The 27365-nt window shown below is 38.4% G+C and overlaps 1 protein-coding gene across 1 annotated transcript in view; it reads right to left on the bottom strand.

The window, feature by feature from the left end:
* Positions 1 to 10949: 10949 nt before the first annotated feature.
* The window catches only part of LOC121868835 (neuronal acetylcholine receptor subunit alpha-7-like), a 32584-nt gene continuing 16168 nt past the window's right edge, over positions 10950 to 27365 (bottom strand). The window contains 7 exon segments of the mRNA XM_042369809.1: positions 10950 to 11831; positions 12457 to 12620; positions 14529 to 14644; positions 15274 to 15457; positions 16109 to 16314; positions 24793 to 24927; positions 25561 to 25777. Coding sequence (XP_042225743.1) covers positions 12522 to 12620; positions 14529 to 14644; positions 15274 to 15457; positions 16109 to 16314; positions 24793 to 24927; positions 25561 to 25777 — 957 coding nt within the window. The 3' untranslated portion in view covers positions 10950 to 11831; positions 12457 to 12521.

The raw sequence follows: 27365 nt of genomic DNA, 5'->3' as shown, positions 1-27365 counted from the left end.
ATTCTCTTTTCCTGCCTTTCTGTCTGTCTGTAAATCGTTTCTTTGTCTGTTTCTATATGTCTGTCTGTCTTTGTCTGTCTGTTTCTTTTTATTTATCTGTATCTGTCTCTGTGTTTCTTTCATTCTCACTGTCCATTTCTTTATCTATTTATGTTTTTCTTGAGAATTCTGTCTGGTTTCTTCTCCCTCCACGAAAACCTTCCTTGGCCACACTCCGACACACACACACACACACTCTGGACCACACACACTCCGTCACATGCCCCACACACACTCTCTCTCTCTGGGCCATACTCACACACTCTGGACCACACACACACTCCGTCACATGCCCCACACACACACTCTTTGGGCCACACGATGAATAGTTCTACTTACCGTGACACTAATATGAATGTCAACAACCTTCCCAGTGTCGACTTTTGTGCCGGGGAAACCTCTCTTCTCTCACTAAATCTGTTTGAAGTTTACAGTGTTGTTGTGGACTTATAACTTTAAAAATACATACATAAATATACATGTATTCTTTTCCATTTACGTACATTACTGACAGTATGTGGCTTCTATTTCACATACCACTTACCTCACAACACACAATATATAACAAACACTAAACATCGTCTCCCCCGCTATTGGTGTGTCCTGGAGTTTTGAGTTGGGAAATCTATCACATCTCGAGACACCAAGATGGATATGATGGTAGAGAGAGTCACCGTAAAACAGATGTGGGTAGGAGAGTCACCATAAAACAGATGTGGGTGGGAGAGTCACCATAAAACAGATGTGGGTGGGAGAGAGTCACCTTAAAACAGATGTGGGTGGGAGAGAGTCACCATAAAACAGATGTGGGTGGGAGAGTCACATAAAACAGATGTGGGTGGGAGAGTCACAATAAAACAGATGTGGGTGGGAGAGAGTCACCATAAAACAGATGTGGGGGAGAGAGTCACCATAAAACAGATGTGGGTGGGAGAGAGTCACCATAAAACAGATGTGGGTGGAGAGTCACCATAAAACAGATGTGGGTGGGAGAGAGTCACAATAAAACAGATGTGGGTGGGAGAGTCACAATAAAACAGATGTGGGTGGGAGAGAGTCACAATAAAACAGATGTGGGTGGGAGAGTCACAATAAAACAGATGTGGGTGGGAGAGAGTCACCATAAAACAGATGTGGGTGGGAGAGAGTCACAATAAAACAGATGTCGGTGGGAGAGTCACCATAAAACAGATGTGGGTGGGAGAGAGTCACAATAAAACAGATGTCGGTGGGAGAGTCACCTTAAAAATTATATATATATACAAAAACACATAGTAAGGAAAATCACACAGAGTTAAAGTAGTAAAAGTACAAAGGAGTATTAAATGAACACTGTGATTGGTTAATTATTGAAGGCGCCAACAGATGCTTCCAGAACAATACTAAGACGAGCAAGGCAGAGCGCACCGGGAGCTCTAGACATCTCCACGAGCGTGAAAACGTTACACAGTAAAATGTTCAAGATTCCCTCCACTGCCTCTGTTTCACAATGTGTAGAGTTGTGTACATAAAATTATGCAAATATCTACGGCTGTCGCTTGCAAGCTTTGAGGATTCCGACATTTTGTCATTTCGAAATTTTTGCCTTGAAATTATCCCAGGAATACATCCTACAATTTACTGTACGTAATTGAGAATCACTTTGCATATTAATGAAACTGCTTCTCACTTCTTCTATACAATATTACTAACAGTCTTGTCTATTTTTTTTTCTTTGTAATACATATGTTTAAGTTTCATTTGTCTTTGTCAAGTTTATTTTGTATTGTATGTCTTTATTATGCCTATATCATAATATATTATCAGTTATATTTAATATCTGAATGTCATTAAAAAAATCATTAGCATAACTTGTCACATATGTAATTGGTAATTGACTTATTAACGTTATTCATCACCAAATTAATTGACCAACAATATCGTAACTAATGGTAAATGTGTTTAATTTAAATGAACACAAAATAATTATTCAGTAATGGCAATATTATTACCAGGAAACACACAATTATAGGAGTGACTAATTATATCGAAGAAAAAACAAACATCTAATTATAAAACTACCAGGAAAATATAATTAGAGTAGTGAATAATAATGTCATTAATAAATATAATTGAGGTGTGATAGAGTAGTTATGATTATATCATTCTGCTTTAGTTCTCAGTTTTATGTTACAGTACTGAAGGGAAAATGATAGTAAATGTTTATAACTCAGAAAAATATAATACAAGAATAAGAGAAAAAGAAGAACAAGATAATAAGAAATGTGTTAAACAAGAAAATAAAGAGATGGAAGAAAACACGATAAAACAAAAGCAAGATAAAGCAATACAACGAGAAAAAGGAAAACATCCACAAAAAAAACAATGAAAAACATGAAAATAAAACAAACGAGAAAAACAAGACAAAAATAACAAACGAACCAAACCAAGATAACCAAACAATCTGAAAAAAACCCTCCAAAAACAACCAGCCATACGAGAAAAAAAAATAATGATAAAAAAGTGAGGAAATTCATTACAAATTATAATTCTATTACGGAGTCTCATCAATTACAGTTGATTATTCATTCATCCGTATATCAGAACTGATTTGAAGACTAATGACCCAAGTTTATTAAATTGCCAGTTTAATGACATGAAAGTGTTATAATGATGTTAACTGTGGGAGTTGATTAAGCCGTAATTCTCATTAACATGTATTGTATGGTGATTGTATCTGAGCTTAATTGATGGGTATGGCCTTGTGGTGAGGTAGACTTGTGTTAATGAGGTAGAGTCAACACCTGTCTGAATAATCATCTGTTTATTGTTGGGTTAAGGTGAGACTCCGGTTTTAGGAAGAAGTCCAGTCTGTTGAAATTATTATATTGATAATTATGGTTATTGAAATTATTTATTGGTAATTAAAGGTATTGAAATCATTAGGGACAATTTTGTTATGTAAAAAAAGGATTTCTAGTTGATTTGATGTTTCTGCCAGGTGTCAGTATGTGTGACTGCTGATCATCATAAACCAAATGATACATAAATAAAGATGAAAACACAACTCAAGACCAAAACTATAAGTCTTATACTACATTTTAAAAGAAGTAGTTATGGCTGAGTCATTAAATCACTAAGCTGTGCCAGGACTTACCTTGTGACCTGAGCGGTTCTTATAACAACGGCGCTATAATGGGTGTCTGTTTTTCACAAACAAGCGTCAGGTAGTGGGGTGTTGACTTACTGTGTATCATAAGGTTTAAAGTTGTGCTGTGAGGCGTGTTAAGGCGTGTTAAGTCGTGCTAAGTTTCTGATAATGTTCTTGAATTTGGACTTTGCCCTGAGAGAGACAAAGCTTGTTGTTTAGAAAATAAATAATAAATACTGATCATGAACCAATATTTACATCAACAGTAACCAGGATTACACTGAGGACCTTAGTGTATTTACAGCAGGCAGGGGGCTCCCCACACCATTACGGTCTTCTTCATAAAACTCCTTAACAAACCTCAACGTAAAATTTATATTTACCTTAACTCTGCTCGGCACAACAACAACAAATTTACCAACTTCTAACACAAAAAGATCTTGTGATAAAATTTCAAATTAACTCCGCTAAGTCCCAGTAAAGTTACATACAGTTAATACAGCCAGTGGCAACCGCTCTCCCTGCCTGCTGCCTAATATTTCCTTCCCAGGATAAAGTTGGTGAGGTTCTCCCGCCCACCAGACACGCATTAAAGTTGTATCCGAAACTGTTGAGGACGTGAAGTTCTGGTGATGTTTTCCCCGATGATACTTTTGTGTCACGTTTTTCATGTGAATGGATATTGAGTCTGAGGATCTTTAGAAAGGAGTCAAGAAGGAGAGTTAATTAGAACCATTGTGAGGTGAATTATTTGGGTCCTCGCTTCTGCCGTGAGAGGATCTTACGGATAAGAGGGAAAGAAATGTGTATTTTGATGGAGTGGTTATCGGTTAAGTGAGTATTGTTCAAGCGAGAGTGGCTCAAATAATGCCAGGGTAAGTGAGTAAGGTTCACTCCACAATGGTTCACTCGCGTGTGATTCACGAGAATCTGAGTCAGTAGTCTGTTAGTGTTTCACTTTATAGCACAGCGCGAGTATTGTTTTGTGTTACAGGAAACACTCTCTTGTTTATGTTAAGGTGAAAAGGATTTTATTTACATAAGGGTAAAGCAAACTCTCACATATACTGTAATAACAGGACCACTTTTTATCTCCCGCCAGGTGTCAACACGATAACTTGAATAAACGGTAATGGATTTTAATCAAACTTGGCGTGTGGGTATATCACAACACGGTGTCAGACGAGTTAATTAATCAGCATTTGTTGTCGTGTCTGTACAGAGTTTTAACCCTTAAGTGACAAATTTGGTCTAATGGGAGACTCTCTACTTCAATATCAGAGTAAGAAAGAACATACAATATCTACACAAACATCGTTACCTACAGTACAGCATCATGGTGTACAATAGTTCCTTTACGTTACTTACAACCATTTATTGTACAATAGTGGACCATTATTACTTAAATTACGTGAAGTTAAAAAGTAGTCCAGTCTTACTTACAGCCAGTTATGTAACAATAATAGACCATTGTTACAGACACTTGGAGTATAATAGTGTTTACTTACCACCGGCAGGAAGGTTAAAGAGGTATAATATTCAGTGAGACGTTGTGTTGTCAAGGGAGGGAGATGAATGATGTGTAAGTAAGGGTGAACACAACACTTAATGTTTACTTAACCGAGGACGTGAAGCTACCACTTTACACCACCACTACTACCACTGTCACCACCACCACTACTACCACTGTCACCACCACCACTACTACCACTGTCACCACCACCACTACTACACCACTGTCACCACCACCACACTACCACTGTCACCACCACCACTACTCTGTCACCACCACCACTACTACCACTGTCACCACCACTACTACCACTGTCACCACACTACTACCACTGTCACCACCACCACTACTTACCACACCACTGTCACCACCACCACTACTACCACTGTCACCACCACCACTACTACCACTGTCACCACCACCTACTACCACTGTCACCACACACCACTACCACTGTCACCACCACCACTACTACCACTGTCACCACCACCACTACTTACTACCCTGTCACCACCACCACTACTACCACTGTCACCACCACCAACACCAAAACCATCATCCTCACCATCACCACCACCATCACTACTATCCTCACCACCACCATCACCACTATACTCACCACCACCATCACCACTATTCTCACCACCACCTTGAAGCACTACCTCTACCCATCATCACTCCTCGCATCCACTGCACCAAATCACGCCACCACTATCACCACAATGTTGCGCCACTGCTTCCGAGCCCCCTTCCTCTCTCTCTCTCTCTCTCTCTCTCTCTCTCTCTCTCTCTCTCTTACGCACACACACACACACACACACACACACACAGTTTAAACTTAAATGTTTCACAAGTGCTGCCACGCTCGAGTTAGTTCATTATGAGAACAATATATTACTACACAGTGGCCGTCTGTATTCTTAAGGGGAGAGAAGTGAGTGAGATAGACGCGTTTGTTTAAGCTCACTCAGCCCTGCAAGTTCTTGTTCTTCACCATTAATGATGTTTTAGCTCAGTTACTCGTGAAATTTGAAGGCGCGGCGACCGAGAGGAAACAATACTCGTTTCATGTTTTTATTATCGCTGGTTCGCGCCCCGGGTACCCCCACAGTTTACACAGCCATGAATAGGATTCAGAACTTTACAGTGGAGGAAGTGAAGGCGGTCCAGTACAGTGCCTACAATATTGCTTCTTTGTGTACCGAAAAAAAAGTCAAGTCAACAGTGTACTGTATCCACACTGCCCCAAACGGTCCACAGTCCTATGGGACCCACTTTCACCTTCACTTTTGTAAAAACTTGTGCTGGTAGTGTACATCATCACTAATGTTTTTCATAGTTTTTCATTTTTATCATATTATACGTTTTAGCAACAGTAGTTGATAAATGTTATATTTCAGAGATATTGTTTATTTGAATATTTCTTTTGGGGTTATTAAAATTGGATGATAAATAATTATTTTTTCACCTGACTTCTATTATAATAGAAGTCAGGTGAAAAACTCGTTTTTATTATTTTTCTTCAAATAAAATGAAAAAAAAAATAGTCAACTACTTTCCCTAAATGCTTCCCACTTGAGGTCAGCTTTTAACATTAAGACTGAATTATGACCCACCGTGTCTCTACCTGAGTACAGTGTACAGTAGTAGTGTAGCGGCTTGTAATGTTCTTAAGACGCTGAGCCAAATGTTGTACAAACTACACTGTGGCTCACACTACATAGTAGAGTGGCCACCGTTCCAGAGGTTTATTTATTACAAACTGGGACAGGATGGATGAGGTAAATTATTTTAGGAACAGACATAATTACTGTACCCTAAAAACATCTTGTATTACCCAGTGACGCAGAAATTAGATTTTTCTTTTTTGCAGTCTTAACTATTCGCCTCATGTAAATGTTTGATTACGATCTTTGGCAAGTCTCTTATTCTGGCAGTAAAAAGGGTAGTTTAACTCGGGGACTTCCAATTCCTAAGAAAAAAAAAATGATTTCTCGGCCCCAAAAATCACTGCCGTTTTTGCAAAGAAAAAATAATTTACTGTACGTTAAAAATCTCATTACAGGTAACTCCTCAACAGGCTGATTAAGGAGCTCAGGTTAAAAAAAATTAAGTTTGGTAATTACTTTTCGTAATGACTCTGGGAACAATTTGATTCGTTTTCTAACCCTAATTATTCTCCACGTGTGTGTCTCCGTTGGTGAGTCCTTGTGTTTATATGTTATGTTAGATGTTCTATTACAACCTATAACCTAGATGTTGTTAATAGCAAGTCGTGTAGATCACGGTAAGGACAGGCTGTGTAGGTCACGGTAAGGACAGGTTGTGTAGGTCACGGTAAGGACAGGTTGTGTAGGTCACGGTAAGGACAGGTTGTGTAGGTCACGGTAAGGACAGGCTGTGTAGGTCACGGTAAGGACAGGCTGTGTAGGTCACGATAAGGACAGGTTGTGTAGGTCACGGTAAGGACAGGTTGTGTAGGTCACGATAAGGACAGGCTGTGTAGGTCACGGTAAGGACAGGTTGTTTCCTGCCACACTTAACATATAAAAAGCTTCCGTGGTTCCCTTGTCACCCACTGCCCGTCACCATTGTCAGCAAACTGATTATAATTTATTTTATGATTGGAAATATTACCCAATAAATCTCTCATTTTATGTCAGTGTAGATCGTTTATGTTACTGACCAAATGATGAAATAAATGAAACATGAATCAGATTGTAATTAGTGTAATTTATTAAATGTCAGACGAGAAATTGAAAGAATAATGCAATATACCCGGCCTTGTGTAGGAGGAATACGAGCTTAAATAAAAGTTTTTGGTGTCACATTAATATGCAAATCACAGTGTCATTTCATTAACATCAACTTATAAACATCAAAGTTGACATCACTAAACTAAATATTTGTTCACGTAGGTTAGTTCGTTGAAATGAACAAAGTGACATGTAATTTGTATTCGTCTGAACACACTACTTATGGTGGATAAGTACTGAATGTGGTTGTTGTGTTGCTGCCGTTGGTGCAAGTAAAGAGTCTTCCTCCTTCACCTACCTTCAGCTTAAGTAGTTAACTCTGGCTGAGCTGAAATCTTCTCTGTTGAATCCTGGCGGGGAAAGTCTGCTGAGTACGAGTGTCTGTTCCTAAAACTTCAGATTTCTTAACTGCCCACACAAGCGCTGTTCTCCTCTAAGTGAGCACCAGGACTCACAGTAAACAAAGGGACGCTCACTGACCACAGGTAATGTAATACGGTACAACATCGACTGCTCTTAAACATATGTTGTATAAGAAAACATCACCTGTTATTTTAGCAGATGTTTTCCGGCGTCGTTTTTCCTTTTCCAGCAAATTTCCCAGTGTGGTCGACACTCGTAAATACATGAAACCTTGGCAAAGCCGCAGCGCTGTCCTCCCAGTGCTGCATATATTGGTCCCTCGAGTATTTCTTTCTGTTTATTTCCATTTCCTGTGTGGAACGATGTGGATTTACAGTCTGGCCCAAACTCGGGAGCCTACAACCTTGGATTCCGGGTCTGCAGAATATGTGTGATATCTAGTTGCACCATTTTCTGTGACATCAAAAGTCTGGTGGCAACTCTCCTATCTTGCTGGGAACTCTTTAAATGACCCTCTTCCCCTGTATCTGAGAGGGCGCCTTGTCGTGAAGATTCCGTGAGGGTATAAGATTGGCTCAGATCTGACGTCAGCGTCTCTGAACCAAACACAATGAGCCCCGTTTCTGTGTTTCGGGCGAATATCGCGGTAATTTTCTACACAAATTTGTTTGTGACGTAAAGGGTAAAGTGTAGCTGGTGTTTTGACTTCCGACTACTACAACACGACAACTGATAGCATCAACAATATATCATCAAGACAGGAGCGTAATTGGGGTAATTATTATATTTTAAGCTGTTCAGTATCTCGCCATCAGTGTTGTAGTGGCATAAAACTAATTCCTTTAGACACGAACAAAATATATTTGGTAATTGGTTCAGAATCATAATATCTACAATAAATAAACTCGTGATTAAAATAAACTTTGCACTTGGTTTTCCAATTTATAAAGAAATGTTCACGAAAAACAGTATGACACTGTTTTTATTGTATTTCTAGAGATGTGAGTGTCGGCTGGTGCTCCACGCTGGCCACTAGAGCAACATAAACATGCAACTTTCACTGGACACAATTTCAGGGCAGGACACGAGAAGGCTACTTGCAGGCCTTATCACGTGGGCCTGTTGTCTTGTGCGTGTATATATTCTCCAGGTTATTGCCCACTATCATAACAAAATCACCAAAAATCAATATTAACTTCCAGCGTCGGGGAATTTATGTTTTCCATAAGACATGAAAATTGAATTTCAATTTCATATAATATTTTTATGAGGTTATACTGGGAGAAACAATGGGTAGTTAACGGTAGCAGCGTAAGGGTGTTGTTCTGAGTATGGTGGGAGTTACAGTGTAGGTGGGTGACGGGTCTTATGTAACACTCTTGAGACCATCACCAGGAAGAGGTCAGGTAGTCATGTCTTCTCATCTTCTCCACTGCTGTGCCAGAAGTGAACCTTAACACGCCGTAACTGATGACATAACTATAGCAAGACACTGTATATTGATAGAATATTATAATAAGTGGTGTAGTTATGTAGTTATGTCTGTTGAAGTATTTGGTGGAGCAGAAGTCTTGTGGTGTCCGACTTGGTGTTATAGTCACTGAAGTACACTGGCTGTTAGGTCTTATAACTACACCTGACATAAGCTTAACAATATCTACACCTGAGCTTAGTTGATCATTAAAACATTTATCATCACCGTAACCTCTTTTGTTTTGTCAAAGAGTGTTGTTAGGCCTTTAACCGCGAGGGAGAGAGAGAGAGAGAGAGAGAGAGAGAGAGAGAGAGAGAGAGAGAGAGAGAGAAGCCACGTTACCTCTGACCAACAGGACTATGTAAGCTGTGATCAACACCTTACAATAAGTCACTCAATGGTTCACTTATCCTCACAAGGGTAATAAAACCATAATAAATCAGACATACATTTAATAAAGTGTCGTGAGTAAGAATAATGATATTCACAATGAGAATGATGGCTTGAGTCTAGCGCCCTAAATAAACAACTTTAATATTCACGGCTGTATGGACAGTTCAATACCTTGGACATAATGTATATCTCAACTATACCTACACCTTTTTTTATCACAATATACACATTTATTCCACACTTTTTATAAAACACTGTGATTGGTTGAACGCAACAACAAACAGAATGACATAATGCAACACTGATTCTCATGATGACAGACATATTAAAAATGGATTATGCACCTTGCCTAAAACACGTGGGTAATGATCACTGTAGCAAGACTCATTATTCAGAGAGTTTGAGATCGTTAATGAGGGACTTGAGAGTTTCACGTCGACACCCTGATTACCTGACTGTCTCGTGTCCCTCAGAAGTGACCAGCCACTCAGAGTGACGTCGGATCCTCTCTGTGTTCATTTTCGGCGGCAAATCAATTAAGAATGATATGTTAAAAATAGAATCATGGGTTTATTTTTATCAATGGAGAAATGGTAACTTACTATTTCAGTGACTGATACATAAAATACATAACATACACGCATGTGACATAAAATACCAGTAAATACAGAGAGATGATACATGAATTGAGTGTGTGTGTGTGTGTGTGTGTGTGTGTGTGTGTGTGTGTGTGTGTGTGTGTGAGGAGGCGACCGGGCCTACCTCAGCTAAAGTGATATTTTCATTTTCCTTTTTTGAGGTTTCAGCTTCAAAATATTTGATTTGTTCATTTGCGGAGAATATACTGTACAAAATATTCCTCGCGTGAAATTAAGGAAAAGAAGACAAAGGGTGATAAAAAATATAGCAGTTAGAGATATAGGAAGAGGAGTGTAAGGTATTGCTCAGACTGTTATATTATAATACACCACTAGTGTTAATATAAGCTATAGGATCATTAATCGCTGAAGAGAACAAATAATGAAGTAAAAACTAAATATTTACAATAATTTATCACATAATTTCTTCATCACAAAATTAAGTTGATTTACCTGTAACGTAAACTTATTTTGCCTTGGTAAAATTAGTCATTTTCAAAGATTAATGACTATAAGAAAATGAAATGAGTTTGTTAAACCAGGAGAAGGAAAAGAAGACGAAGAAGAAGAAGAGAGAGAGAGAGAGAGAGAGAGAGAGAGAGAGAGAGAGAGAGAGAGAGAGAGAGAGAGAGAGAGAGAGAGAGAGAGAGAGAGAGAGAGAGAGAGAGAGAGAGAGAGAGACAGAAGATACTAGTACAGTATTACCATAGTCATATTACAAACACATGCCCATCACACCCTAAAGCTTCACCTTATCGCCTCTTTCTCACATTACAAACCACACTAACTTCTCCACTCTTCATTTACACTGAAATATATCTCTAACCCTCACATTTTTTTTAATATCATAAAATGTCCTAAATTGGTATAACAAATGTCAAAATATATAAAATTCGTCAATATATGTCAAGCAGAATTTTCTTCCATCAACTGACAAATTTACAAAGTTATTTTACTCTGTTATTTCAAATTACTTTCCATTTTTTTCACACTGAATATCATGTTGTATTGTATGTTTTTTGGATCGATGCTTCACATGATAACAATAACACATTTTTTTCTCGACTTTGGTTGTAAATGACATAGATAAATTATGTGTCTGGTGAGAGAGATTAAGTAAATTTGCTGTACAGTCAGGGAAAAAGTCCAATCAGTCCTCCGTCCCATCATAAACCTGTGACTCTGAGACATCACATATTATTGGGCCTACAGATGACGCACTGTGTGATGTCTCAGGTTCACAGGTTCATGAGTTTCGGGATTCATGGATGAGACAGAGGGCTGACAGGATTATTTTTCCCCCTGGTTGTGCTTCCTCTCGTGTTAAACTCAACAACCTTGTGTTCTTCCTGTTAGTCAAATAATTAATATCGACTCACAGTTCCCATTTTCTTTCCTGGTGTTAGTAGGGAGGACTGTGGTAGGCTGTATATACTGCGTCTCTCTCTCTCGTTACTGTCTCCTCATCTTTCTGACTCAAACCTCTCCCGCTGGATCGTCTGAGTGGGCGGTGACTCATGTTGCGCTATGTGAAAAAAAATATACATAAGAGTTTAGAAAAGGGAATATTCATCATACTGTGAGTTGAGTCCCGCGGCTAGACACACCGACACTAGCACTCCTGAAAGACTTGCCAACATCCCTCCCTTTAACCTCAAAGATAATAATGACTTTCCCTCTAACTATCTACATGACATTATGACACATTGTTCTTGTACGTCACATCGAAGAAATATATAGTGTTCATTATATAACACTCTAGTATTGCTAATGTGGTTGTCATGGTGGAGACATAATATGTGTCCCTGGCGAAGGCATGTGCTACACCAGCGAACATAATGAGTCCACCGTGACACATTTGTTACAGTAGTCGTCATATGAGTCTCTGGCTGCACATATGTTACACCAGTAAACATATGTTCAAACGGAAAGCTTAATATCTTTGTGTGTACAGTAAACGTTGAAATAGCAGTGTTAATAAACGTTATAATGATAGAGTGCAATAAAAGTTATAATGCTACTGTAATAAACGTTTCAGTAACAAGATAGGATAAACGTTGTAATGGTATAATAATGTAAACAAGAACAAACAAACATAAGGAAGCATTTCATAGTGTATCATAAACATTACTTAAAAGATCTTCACAAACCTCTATTGCTTGTTAGGGTTGACGGAGGTGTCGTTACTACTGCCGAAGATGGCGGCGAAGTGACGTCATGGCCCGTGTGGTGAGGAGAAGAGGATGGTGGTAGTGGCGATCACCGTCGACAACAGGAAACACGCCAGCAGGAACCTGTCGAACACTAGCGCCACCTGCACGACACAACGCACCTTATACATGTGTTTACCACCTGTCAAACACCTGCACGACACAACGCACCTTATACATCTGTTTACCACCTGTCGAACACCTGCACGACACAACGCACCTTATACATCTGTTTACCACCTGTCGAACACTAGCGCCACCTGCACGACACAACGCACCTTATACATCTGTTTACCACCTGTCGAACACTAGCGCCACCTGCACGACACAACGCACCTTATACATCTGTTTACCACCTGTCGAACACTAGCGCCACCTGCACGACACAACGCACCTTATACATCTGTTTACCACCTGTCGAACACCTGCACGACACAACACACCTTATACATCTGTTTGCCACCTGTCTAACACCTGCACGACACAACACACCTTATACATCTGTTTACCACCTGTCTAGCACCTGCACTACACAACACACCTTATGCATCTGTTTACCACCTGTCTAACACCTGCACGACAAACCACGCCTCACTCATTAACACCTGCTTAACACCTGTTTAACACCTGCACAAGACAGTCTGCACCATTACAATTTCTTTCTTTTATTCTTTAATGTCATTTATTTTTTTGTATTTTCTTGCCTTTCACTCACTTTTTTCCGTGAGAGTAACACCTGACGCCTCAGTTACCTTCTGATTGATGCACAACTCTGAGTCTCTAAACAAACATAAATGTGTAAGGAAAGTTCTGCCTCTAACGGGAAAACTCTTTATTGACATTATTACTCTAAACACACACACACACACACACACGCCTATCGAAATATTCTCCCTCCCTCCACCGTATCTCTCCTCTTCCTCCTCCTCTTCTTCCTCCTCCTCTTCTTCCTTCTCCTCCTCCTCCTCCTCCTCCTCCTCCTCCTCCTCCTCCTCCCTTCCCTCTTGGGGATTGAGGGAAATTAACCGTTCGTAATTCGTCAATTGATTCCGGTTTAATATTTTTGGGTAAAAATTCTTGCATAATGAAATTTGAATCATGATAAAAAGATCAAAGCGAATAATATATTTTTTTCGATGTGTGATGAATGGAAGCGTTGGTCAGTGCCAGGCTGGCAGGGAGGGCCTCTGATTAATACTTTTGCACCTAATAGATTTATCCTGTTTTCCTTTTCATTTTTCATAAAGTGAAACACAACTTTAACTAACTGTCTGGAAACAACGTTGTGATGCTGGAACTATTTTTTATTTGAAATGAACGACAAACAAATGAAAAAAACCCACCCACACACCCACACACACACACACACACACACACACATACACACACACACACACACACATATACACATACGTCTTCCCTATTTGCGGCAAGTATTTGAAGGAAGGTCAGAGCAACCTCAGGTAGTGATCAGGGTTACGTTACGTTACGTTACGTTATGTAAAGTTGTGTTAGGTTACGTTACGTTACCTTACGTTACGATACGTTATGTAAGGTTACGTTAGTTTATGTAAGGTTAGGTTAGGTTATTTTCAGCGAATAAGGAGGAGTTGGTGAGGAGTGAAGTGTGTCTACCGAGGTGTTCTCACAATATTTTATGTAACAAGTTTATTATAATTACGATCATATAATATAGTGAGACCATTTTGTGTGATGATGTTTCTGAGTTAATCTGATGTACGTCTTCTTTATAACATATATTGGCTCTATATTATACTGTAGTGACCTTATCATAGCATATACTGACCTGATTACTCGTGTAAATCTCTAAAATCAGACAGGATTACCTCAGATCAAGTCAGATTAATTTCAAAACGGGAACCTTTGAGTATTTTTCACTAGGAACCAACAGTGAAGTATATTAATTTATATCATGATACACCTGTTGTCACATATATATATATTACACACCTGCTGGGACACATATATAGAGAACATTAAGCAAGACACACCTGTTGCCACTCTACCCTAGTCGCCTCCTTACGGTCCTGCTCACCAAGTCTCATCTCGTTCTTTTCTATGGTCTGGTACACCTTGTTCAGCACCCTCATGAACTGCTGCTCGAAGTCTGCAACAATGAGTGGGCCTAACTGTAGTAATTGTTTAAGTGTGGCTAACTGTAGTAATTGTTTAAGTGTGGCTAACTGTAGTAATTGTCTAAGTGGGACTAACTTTAGTAATTGTTTAAGTGTGGCTAACTGTAGTAATTCTTTAAGTGGGACTAACTTTAGTAATTGTTTAAGTGTGGCTAACTGTAGTAATTGTTTAAGTGGTACTAACTTTAGTAATTGTTTAAGTGTGGCTAATCTGTAGTAATTGTTTAAGTGGGACTAACTTTAGTAATTGTTTAAGAGTGGCTAACTGTAGTAATTCTTTAAGTGGGACTAACTTTAGTAATTCTTTAAGTGTGACTAACTGTAGTAATTGTTTAAGTGTGACTAACTGTAGTAATTGTTTAAGTGGTACTAACTTTAGTAATTGTTTAAGTGTGGCTAACTGTAGTAATTGTTTAAGTGGGACTAACTTTAGTAATTGTTTAAGTGTGGCTAACTGTAGTAATTGCTCATGTGTACAGTTACGTGTGGCTAAACTGTGTATGAATCTGTCTTTATTAATGTTTGTATTCATATTTTCCTATTAGCGTGCAAAAGTAAAATTGACAACCAGCAGGTATACTAGTGACTGAGTGACGCCCACCTGAGGTTTGAGTGGCGGTGATGGTGGGCGTAGGCGTGGGCGTGGGGTCATTGTTGGGCGTTGTGTGTCGTCTGGGATTGAACCTGGGAGATACACTGAAGTGATCTACGTTCTCGAGCTCCGTCATGTGGAACTTCTCAACGCTGATGGAGTCAAGTCTCATACCTCGGTCTGGTCTCAGGTCCTGACACACACATGGGGGTTATGGTTCATTATTATTATTATTATTATTATTATTATTATTATTATTATTATTATTATTATTATTATTATTATTATTATTATTATTATTATTATTATTATTATTATTATTATTATTATTATTATTATTATTATTATTATTATTATTATTATTATTATTATTATTATTATTATTATTATTATTATTATTATTATTATTATTTAGTAGTAGTAGAAGTAGTATTTTATTATTATTATTGTTGTTGCTGTTTTAAAAATTTGTCTATTGTGATGAAGATTATTCAAACTGATATGAGTCCTTAACAAACACCATAATCAACCAAAGGTCTGATAAACCAGTTTTCTTTGTTGGTCTGTGTGTTTTGTGATCCCTCAAGACTAACAGAGAGTATGATGGTCACTGAAGAATTTATTACTTTATATTTCGTCACACTTGTAAGTTGGTTTCTGTTTCTGTACAGGTGGATGATATAAGAGCAACACAGACTGTTTCTTCACTCACTGTTCGTATCTTTATAGCACACACACACACACACACACACACACACACACACGTTAATTGTCCTGGTTCTGCTAGTTAATATCACAAGTACCAAGACCCATAACAAGAGTGAACGTAACAGTATTAACTCACGTTGAGATGAACATTTTTGTCGTCGGGAGGAAGCACAGGCGGCTCGAAGTGGAGGAAAACCAGCTTGGAGAGCCATCCCAGCACCACCATCTTGACGAGCCGCGGCACCTCTGTCCCTCTCACACCGCGGTGATGGATGTTCAGTGTGACGACGGACATACCTGACGCGAAGCTTACTAGGCAGATAGTGACCCCGTAGTACATACCTGAGGGTGAGAGGTCATGTCTGTGTGAGTATGGTGACATGTAGTTCAGTTGGGGAGTTTTTTGACTGGTACACTCAGTGTTGTCAATCCACCCTCTCTGTCAGGTGTGAAGTTGTGAACTCGACTCGTGAATCCGAAGCATTCACGAGTGAGGGAGAGAGGGGAGCAGGGGCCGGTGTGTGTTATGGGGCTAGAGGGATGGGAGAGGTTTAAGTTACTTGTGCAGTTACAGCGCAATATGTATTATTAAGCAAGGCTATAAATATGTGAGACAAAACACAAATGATGATAAGAATGTGTTAACGCACATTAGGCTGGTATTCACAGCTTGTGCTACAAGTCTGAGTGATATTATGCATATACGAATATATATATATATATATATATATATATATATATATATATATATATATATATATATATATATATATATATATAATCAACACCTCAACCCGCCAGGATTCGAACACACGATCTTATGACTGTGACCGGGGAACATTACCTATGGGCCAACAGGACACTAAAAGCAGTGATAGACTCTATTATATTTCACACAAAGCCTGTTCAACGAGCTTTTGTTGTCCACGTTTTTTCATATAGCGCAATAAACGCACAATTGAAAACAATAAAATATATTAGTTACTCACTACTTACAACCATTTCTATTTTTTTAAATAGTTACCCATGTATTAACAAAACGTTCTTTATAATGTCGCACCCTCCATAGATGGCGCATCAATCGGAGGCCACATTACTAAACAAGAAAAGTTTCCCATAGTTGTGAAATATTAAAATCAACATTTGTCTTAGTGTTAATAGTAATATTATATATATAAATATAATCATATGTGTTTCACTGGATCGTCAAAAATATATTTTATGAACAGTTAAATTATGACTTTCTAAACATGTTCAATTTGTGCCCACAATTTTCCCAGAAGATATGAAATATTTAGTATTACAAAGACAAATGACACCTAATAGATTTCTTTCACCATCAATTTAGATTTATTTAATTAATACTGTTTTTTTCATATACCACAAGGGAAAGCGAACTTGAGATGCTAAAATAGATAAATAAAAAGTTGAAGAATTTAGTGAGTCACCTAATGGTCCCCGTCCCCGTCCAGTGCCGGCCATGAACTTATTCTCACATCTACTTCTTAAAACATTGCTAGAATAATGACGCTCTAAACATCTAAGATAAAAGCTATGGTGTGGAATGGTGTGTTAAGTGATAATATAGCGAGTGATATTGTGTTGAGATGTTTAATTAGTGTTTGTGTAACTTAAGTGATAATTAGTGTTCTTGAAGTGAAAATTAACGATCTCGGGAAGTGATAATTTGTGATAGCGCCTTTAAGTGAAAAAAAGGTGATATTAGTTAAATGATCTCAGTTAAGTGATATATAGTGACCTGAGGATTACTCGAGCAAGACAACCAGTGAGTATTTGTTACTGTTTTTAGTAATATTCAAGATGTTCCAGCGGTAGTTGTTATCTGACGAAATTTCTTAATAAAAAATGAAAGGTAATAGTGGAGGAGACGGTTAACACCAGAAGGCGATGATTAATTTCGTTATTTTTTCCACATATGTTCTTATTATTATAGTAAGTATTTTAAAAGAGGCAAAATTTACTAGAACCTAATAGAACCTGACCTTACCAACCAAAGAAACCAACCTAACCTAACGAAACTTCCCAACTGGTAGGCGGACCCGTTTCCATATTAAACAGAAAGTACTTATTTTGATATCTGGTACAAGTTGTGTTTCCATACTATTAATATTACAATCTGTCTCACTTCAATAAACTGTTTTTCCGACATCTTCGTGGTGTAGATTAATATAGTAATTTTCTCTTCAATATATAATTTCTTTTTACTCTTATTTTTCACCCCCCCCCCAGGTCCCGTTGTGGGTCCGGGTGAGCTATTCCCCGTAAAAAGAAAAAGAAAGTAACTTTGCTGAAGCGCCGTGGTCTAATTTTACGTTTTTTTTAGACGTGAGAGAACGTTCACCTAGCGGGAGGTTGGAAACAAACTGGGCAGACGTTAACATGCGACAACTCAGCAGATATTTCCGAGGAGTATTTGCGGTATATAATTAATTTCTTCACGTACAAAGCAAGTAGAGACATCATTTTAGTGTCATATGATCAGTTTTTCACCGTGTTTGGGGGCTAGCAGCGGATTTAACCGAAAATCGGTACACCAGTACAGTTTTTTACACTGATTCTAAAAATAACTCAGTTTTGGGAGAAATAAGAAACACAAAGTTACAGCATATTTAAGTTGTATTTATAGGCAGATAAATGCATAGCCAGATACAGTTCAGACATACTCTCGATCGCAATAATTTTATTGTATGCTTTCCTCATGTCACTTACAGTGGCTGTGTTAGGTTAGGTTATTTTAGGTATCTGTTTAAAATGTATTGGTCTATGCCTTTATCTGTCTATAAATACAACTTTTATTGTTTTTATTCATTTTATTATAATTATTTTTAATATATTATTTTGTTTTTTATTTTTTCTTATAATTTTTATTTATTATTATTATTATTATTATTATTATTATTATTATTATTATTATTATTATTATTATTATTAATTATTATAATATATTTGCTCCCAAACCGTGATGTGGGTCAGCGACCTGTGCCTGGGTGGGTTAATGCCCATAAAAAAAAATAAAAGTTCAAGAATGTGCACCTTGGTATTGTTATTAACCACGGACCCCAGGTGACTGTCTGTCTGTGAGAGTCTGTGACTGTTTCATCCTTAGCTTGAAAACGGAAGCAGATAGAGACCTTAAACTTTACACACATACAGTATATAATCCATGGCCCCAAGGTTGTGCACCTTGGTATTACTATTAATCACGGACTCCCGAATGGACCGGGCAAGAACGAAAAATCTTTCCCTTTTGAGTTTTTGCCACGGCGATTGCGGGAGGTAGTTACCTGTGTCAGAGGGCAAACTGTAACAGTCAAGGTTAGGCTGAGTTGATTTATCTATGTTAGGAAGGTTAGGTTAGGTTGGGTTGGCTATTCGTAAGGGAGGTTAGGTTAGATTAAGGAAGGTTAGGTTAGTTGAGTTAGGTTAGGTTGAGGTGGTTACCTGTGTCTGGGAGGCAAACTGTGGCAGTCAAGGTTATATACAGTAATACTGTACATACCTAATCCGAGCGAAGTCGGATATTTTTGCTTGTTATTTTGTAAGTTTATCATTTAGCATTATTAGCTACCTGTTAAATTTTGTAAATATTTGCAGTAAAATCACAAAGCTGTTATCACTAAACACTTTCTTAATTACTGTACTCACATTGCAGTAAAAAATTTAACTATATCTTAGCAATGTGTTACATTTCCATTTAAATTGTAGTGTTTAGTTAAAAAATAGTCCTGAATGGCACTGTCTGTTGAATTAAAACAAATTATCAACTATCTAAATTTCGGGAGTAACGAGCCATAATTAATTGATGTCAAAATTTCCGCTCTGATGTCAATGATCCCTTCCAGCTAGAATCATAGACGTTATATATATATTGTTTTAATTTTCTAGAATGTCACAGGCGCGTCGGCAGTGGTATAGGAGGAGAAGGAAAGAACATAGATGGTTTGTTACAGTCATTGGAGTCATTGAAGGTTTCATTGAATAAAAACAATTTATCAGCTCACTGCTACTCATTGTTACTGTTTATTTGGAAACATATGATTTGAAAATGACAGTTTTATTTTTTAAAGACAGTGGTATTAGTTAATAGTAAAGGTGAAAATCATATGATATTAACTGGTCGATGATTGAATTATTATTTTTTGTTATCTGGGATGAAGGCCATTGGTACAATACCTGAAGTGTGACATTACGTCAGTGAGTGATATCTTTTTATCTTGGCAGTAGAGTCAAAGAGGTACAACTATTGTATTGTGATGGAGTTTAATGTTTTATACGATTTTTTTTTATTGAGCTTACTGAAAAAACAATGTTTCTAACGCTGGTTTATGGTTTTACAGGTTAGAACTTCAGAAGCGTCTGTGGTAAGTACAAAGTCCAGATTGTTTGAAACTTCATTATATTTTTTATCAGTTATACTAGGTAAGGTTATACTAGGGTCCAGTTTTGAATATGCAAGTCCAGGTTTATGATTTGTGTCGGGTTGAAATTTACTAAAATCCACTAAGAAAATTTTTTAAATTACTGTAAATAAACATAAGAGTTTACTGTATGATCCATAAGATAATGGTTAAATTTGATCTTCATTAATTTATAAAGTGAGGATAAACTTTGAATCTTGAGCCTTGCTTTATTAAGTTGTCGACTTTTTTATTGTGTGCATCTTACTAACCCTGCAGACCGTACAGTACAAGAAACCTAGCGGTGTTAACGTCATGTACCGAGATAAATGAAGGCTAGTAACACCTGTAACACTGCTACCTTTAATTTGATGTTAGGTTAGGTTACAACATATAGGTTTAATTAAAAGTATAAGTAACACGTTGAATGAGGTTTATAGAAGTACTGTAGTAGTTGTTTTTTTCAGGTGGAGGTAAGGTTCATGTATTTTAGTACAATATGAATACAATTTTTTCAGTTGCAGATGACATATACAGTATACAGGGTATATATGCCTGTATATATATACAGGTATATATATATATATATATATATATATATATATATATATATATATATATATATATATATATATATATATATATACCAAGTAAATCACTGTAGGTGCGCGTGATCTAGGTATATGCTGATAACCACAAGGAAAGAAGAAAACACGAAGTTCCCAAGCGCTTTCGTGTAATTCACATCTTCAGGGGTGAGTACAGACTAAAGAGAAGTGCAAAACAAGGTGTATATATACAGAGGAGGGTGAGCCCAGGTCCACAATGGTCAGGTATTAGGTAATGACCCTACTAATCTTTAAATAGCATGGCAACAGTCGGTAGTCAGGTCAGAGGGTAAGGTGACCCAACCTTCTCACCTGGTTGCAAATCTTCTTAATTACAAAATTGTCCAGTTTGTACATGCCATTACTCAAATTCATGTTGAATCTAGTCTCATTAAACATACCGAAGCATTCAACATGAATTTGAGTAACTGGACAATTTTGTAATTAAGAAGATTTTGCAGCAAACGAAATTGATCACCTACCGACTGTTAAAATTAGTAGAATAAATACAATATCAGACCTGATCTCCTCTCCTCTGTATATATACACCTTGTTTTGCACTTCTCTTTAGTCTGTACTCACCCCTGAAGATGTGAATTACACGAAAGCGCTTGGGAACTTCGTGTTTTCTTCTTTCCTTGTGGTTATCAGCATATATATATATATATATATATATATATATATATATATATATATATATATATATATATATATATATATATATATATATATATATATATATATATATATATATATATATATATATATATATATATATATATATATATATATATATATATATATATTTTTTTTTTTTTTTTTTTCATACTACATCTACATATAATTATGATATAGCAATTAAAGTTCAAGAATAATTTTCAGTACAAGGCAACTGTAATCTTTTTTATCAGGCCCAGATAAAATACATATGTCTTTCAGTGCAACACATGCAAACTTTATTTTCAGATGAAAGATATTGAACCTATGTATTTGTTTTCAGTTTAAATTGCATATAAAGTTTATTCGAGATGGGAGGTAAGGTTTCATGTACAGTATATATTTCAATGCAACAGTTTTGTAAAGTTATTTTCATGATCAGTTAAAAAAATTGCATATGAATTTTGGTGCAACACTTATGCACACTTTTTATGCGAAGAAAGATAATTTATAATTGCTACTGTATATTTTTCTATTCGGTACAGCTGCAAAGTTTTCTTTTTCATTTCAAGACTGAGCAAATATGGTGTTTATTTCTGAGATATTTTCTCTTTTTTTTTACGGATGAAGGAAATTACACAGATATATCTTATTGGAGTACAATTTTTTTAGTTCAAATGTTTTTTATGTCATGATAAAGTTCATGCATTTCCATTAGTATAGCAGAAAGTAAAGCACTATTACCCTGTATTCCTTAGTTTAGTTCCTTCGGAAAAGTACCCCAAAGCATTTCTGTCGTCACATTCCATCTTCCTTTCATCAGTCCGAATGCCTTTTCAGCTGATACAATAGAAGTTGTGTTAGCAGTTTGAACATAATTGGAAATGTTCACTTTGATACTGTCTTTGATCAAAGAATTCCCTGATCATTATATCGTGGAAGATTATGAGCTAAGCAATGGGTAGTGGTTAATAGTCCTTCGTTTATTACAGTTTCGAATCATAAATTATATGTAGTATAATAGAGAATTACCTATTTATTAATGTCAAATATTTGTCATTGCACTTTAATAAGAGTACTGCATCCGCTGTCATGGTGTATGTGTGGTGCTGATACTGAACAGGTATTGTCAAGGTGTGGGAGGGCGGGGGAGGGAAGGTGAAAAGGGGGAGGCAGACTACCATGACACCCATTATATTTAAGTGTAAATATCATATTACGATAATCAGTCGGATCTTTATAATGACAGATGCAAGCCCCAATGTATAACCCTGAGGAGGCTAGTTCCACATGTTAGTTAGGTGCATAATGAGATAAAATCCCATACTACATCAGTCTATGTAATGTATAAAATTATATAACACAATGCTTTGAACTGACGGCAAATAAGGAAAAAGATCGAATAGCTATTGTCTCAAACTCGTAATATTTTGGCTGCCTCCTTGCAATTGCTAGTATGTTTAAGCAAGATGCAGAGGTGTGTGTATATATATATATATATATATATATATATATATATATATATATATATATATATATATATATATATATATATATATATATATATATATTCATTAGTCCAATAAACACGACTTCTACATACAATCAACACCTCAACCCCGCCAGGATTCGAACCCGGCCCCACGAGGTCTAGGACTGCTTTTAGTATCTGGTGGTCCAGCGGTTAGCGTTCCACGGTCACAGTCATATATATATATATATATATATATATATATATATATATATATATATATATATATATATATATATATATATATATATAATCTTTCAGATCTGTAGCACAACCTGGGAATACGAACTTAATGTGATTGTGTTTTGCCCTACATACAGTATTTATATCCTTCCTTAATACATACTGCATAGTAAGTGCACAAGTAACTTATTAAACGTCTCCCACCCCTCTCGCCCTGAACACTCTCCTCAACCCCTACATACCGGCACCCTGCCCCCTTTCCCCTCACTGGTGAATGCTTCGGTTTTTAGGAGTCGATACTCATGGGGTTCACACCTCACGGAGAGGATGGATTGACAATGCTGAACAGTCGGACAAGTCCTCAACTGTACATTCCTGGGTGTGAGAGGTCGTGTGTGTGTGAGTATGGTGACCCCGTAGAATATGGCGACCCCTTTGTACTGTACATGTGAGGAAGGTTAAAGGTCAGACAGGTAGTAAAATGGATACTTACAAAGGACTACTAGTTATCAGACTACTTACAATACACTAGAAAGAAAATTCACTTATCATTACACTACAATGCAATACTTACAAGGATGTATCTGCAAGACACTGTTTATAAGGCACTCACCCTCACTTACAAGGGCACATTAGACTGCCATACACTTATAAAGGAACAGCTATAAGGGACTATATGGTGGGATATGCTTATACGGCATTAAAAACTCACTTATATGGGACTACTTCTGAAACATTACAATGTATAATAATGCTGTAACTATAAATTACCTGCACTGTTACATATGGAACTACTTTATAAGCCTTACCATTTACTTTTAAAGAATTATAAAAGAAACCCCTTCACTTAAATAAATTACTTAACAATAGCACTTAAATAAAGCCACTTATTAAACACTACCACTTAATTATGAACCTATTCCACTTGAAATAGACCACTTATGAAACACTATCAATTAAATAAAACTACTTTTCATTACTACATAAATAAAGCCACTTATTAGACGCTACCACTTACTGATCATCCCCTACCACTTACTGATCAACCCCTACCACTTACTGATCATCCCCTACCACTTACTGATCAACACCTACCACTTACTGATCAACCCCTACCACTTACTGATCAACCCCCTACCACTTACTGATCAACCCCTACCACTTACTGATCAACACCTACCACTTACTGATCAACCCCTACCACTTACTGATCACCACTTACTGATCAACCCCCTACCACTTACTGATCAACCCCTACCACTTACTGATCATCCCCTACCACTTAGACTGATCAACCCCCACCACTCACTGCTCAACCCCTACCACTTACTGATCAACCCCTACCACTTACTGATCCCCTACCACTTAAAATCCACCCCCTACCACTTACTGATCATCCACTTATTTAATCACCGCCACTTACTTATTAGGGGGGTCTTCTCCGTGGGGGGCAGCGACTCCCTGATGGTCATGAGGAAAACAGTCATTGAGAGCAGCGCCGAGATGCCCAGGGTGACCTTCTCTCCCGACTCACTGGGCACGTAGAACACTAGCAGCGCTGTGGGGGGGAAGTGACAGAGTGTGTGAGAGTGTGTGAGGGAGGGAGAGTGTGTGTGAAGGAGGGTGAGTGTGTGAGAGTGTGTGAGGGAGGGAGTGTGTGTGTGTGTGTGAGGAGGGAGAGTGTGTGGGTGTGTGTGTGTGTGTGTGTGTGTGTGTGTGTGTGTGTGTGTGTGTGTGTGTGTGTGTGAGGAGGAGGGAGAGGTGTGTGTGTAGAGGAGGGAGAGTGTGTGAGGGAGGGAGTGTGTGTGTGTGTGTGAGGAGGGAGAGTGTGTGGGTGTGTGTGTGTGAGGAGGGAGAGTGTGTGAGGAAGGGAGTGTGTGTGAGGAGGGAGAGTGTGTTGGTGTGTGTGAGAGAAGGAGAATGTGTGAGTGTGTGGGCGATAGTGTTTGTCAGAGAGTGCACGAGAGTGTTAGAGTGTGTGCGTGCGTGAGAATGTGAGGAAGTGTGTTAGAGTATGGTGTCGGTTCTACCATTTAACTCCGTAAGATATAATGACTCACCTATCCCATTAATTAAGACTCGCCTATCCCAGTAACTAAGACTCACATATCCCATTATTTCTCAACCTATCCCACTAACTAAGACTCACCTATCCCATTACTTCTCACCTGACCCATTAATTAAGACTCACCTATTCCATTAATGAGGACACAGGGGAGAATGAGGTTGAACACGTAGAACATGGGTCGTCGCCGGAGCTTGATGGTGAAGGTGATGTCGGGGTAAGGTTCCGGGCAGCAGGAGTAGTAGGTGATGTTCTTGGCGGCCGTGAACTCTACCAGGTCGAACTCCCCGTTGGACTTGTAGTTGGACATGTCGCCCTCGTCCATCTGTTTCACCAAGTCCAGCTGCGAGGGATGAAACAGGGGCACAGGTGGTTAGATAGAGGGTACAGGTGGTTAGATAGAGGGTACAGGTGGTTAGATAGAGGGTACAGGTGGTTAGATAGAGGGTACAGGTGGTTAGATAGAGGGTACAGGTGGTTAGATAGAGGGTACAGGTGGTTAGATAGAGGGTACAGGTGGTTAGATAGAGGGTACAGGTGGTTAGATAGAGGGTACAGGTGGTTAGATAGAGGGTACAGGTGGTTAGATAGGGTACAGGTGGTTGAATAGAGGGTACAGGTGGTTAGATAGAGGGTACAGGTGGTTAGATAGGGGTACAGGTGGTTAGATAGAGGGTACAGGTGGTTGAATGGGGTACAGGTGGTTAGATGGGGTACAATTGGTTGATAGAGGGCACAGGTGTGGTTAGATAAGAGTACAGGTGGTTAGATGGGGAACAGGTGGTTACAGGTGGTTAGGTAGGGGGTACAGGTGGTAACAGATGGTTAAGAAGAGGGTTACAATGAGTCAGGTCCTACTGGCAGGTAACTACATGTACAGGTGTAACACCAATGACAAACAGGTTGTCGTCGTCCATCACAGCTGCTGAATTAAACGATAAGAAAATGACTATCACTTGCGAAAGTAACACCATCACTCAGCCTCTTTGTCTGCCTGTCTGTCTGTCTGTCTGTCTGTCTGTCACTTGCACCAAACTAACACCATCACTCAGCCCCTCTTGTCTGTCTGTGTCTGTCTGTCTGTCTGTCTGTCACTTGCACCAAACTAACACCATCGCTCAGCCCCTCTTTTTGTCTGTCTGCCTGTCTGTCTGTCTGTCTGTCTGTCACTTGTACCCAAACTAACACCATCACTCAGCCCCTCTTGTCTGCCTGTCTGTCTGTCTGTCTGTCTGTCTGTCTGTCACTTGCACCAAACTAACACCATCACTCAGCCCTCTTGTCTGCCTGTCTGTCTGTCTGTCTGTCTGTCTGTCACTTGTGCCAAACTAACACCATCACTCAGCCCTCTTGTCTGTCTGCCTGTCTGTCTGTCTGTCTGTCTGTCTGTCTGTCTGTCACTTGTACCAACTAACACCATCACTCAGCCCTCTTGTCTGTCTGTCTGTCTGTCACTTTGTACCAAACTAACACCATCACTCAGCCCCTCTTGTCTGTCTGTCTGTCTGTCTGTCTGTCTGTCACTTGTACCAAACTAACACCATCACTCAGCCCCTCTTGTCTGTCTGTCTGTCTGTCTGTCTGTCTGTCACCACCAAACTAACACCATCACTCAGCCTCTCTTGTCTGCCTGTCTGTCTGTCTGTCTGTCTGTCTGTCACTTGTACCAAACTAACACCATCACTCAGCCCCTCTTGTCTGTTGTCTGTCTGTCTGTCTGTCACTTGTACCAAACTAACACCATCACTCAGCCCTCTTGTCTGTCTGTCTGTCTGTCTGTCTGTCTGTCACTTGCACCAAACCACCATCACTCAGCCCCTCTTGTTCGTCTGTCTGTCTGTCTGTCTGTCACTTGTACCAAACTAACACCATCACTCAGCCCCTCTTGTCTGTCTGTCTGTCTGTCTGTCTGTCTGTCACTTGTACCAAAC

This window comes from Homarus americanus, unplaced genomic scaffold (assembly GCF_018991925.1).
Source record: "Homarus americanus isolate GMGI-L3 unplaced genomic scaffold, GMGI_Hamer_2.0 scaffold30535, whole genome shotgun sequence".
Taxonomy (NCBI): Eukaryota; Metazoa; Arthropoda; class Malacostraca; order Decapoda; family Nephropidae; genus Homarus; species Homarus americanus.
The sequence above is the reverse complement of the archived record's forward strand: the minus strand, read 5'-3'. Positions and strand labels throughout refer to the sequence as shown.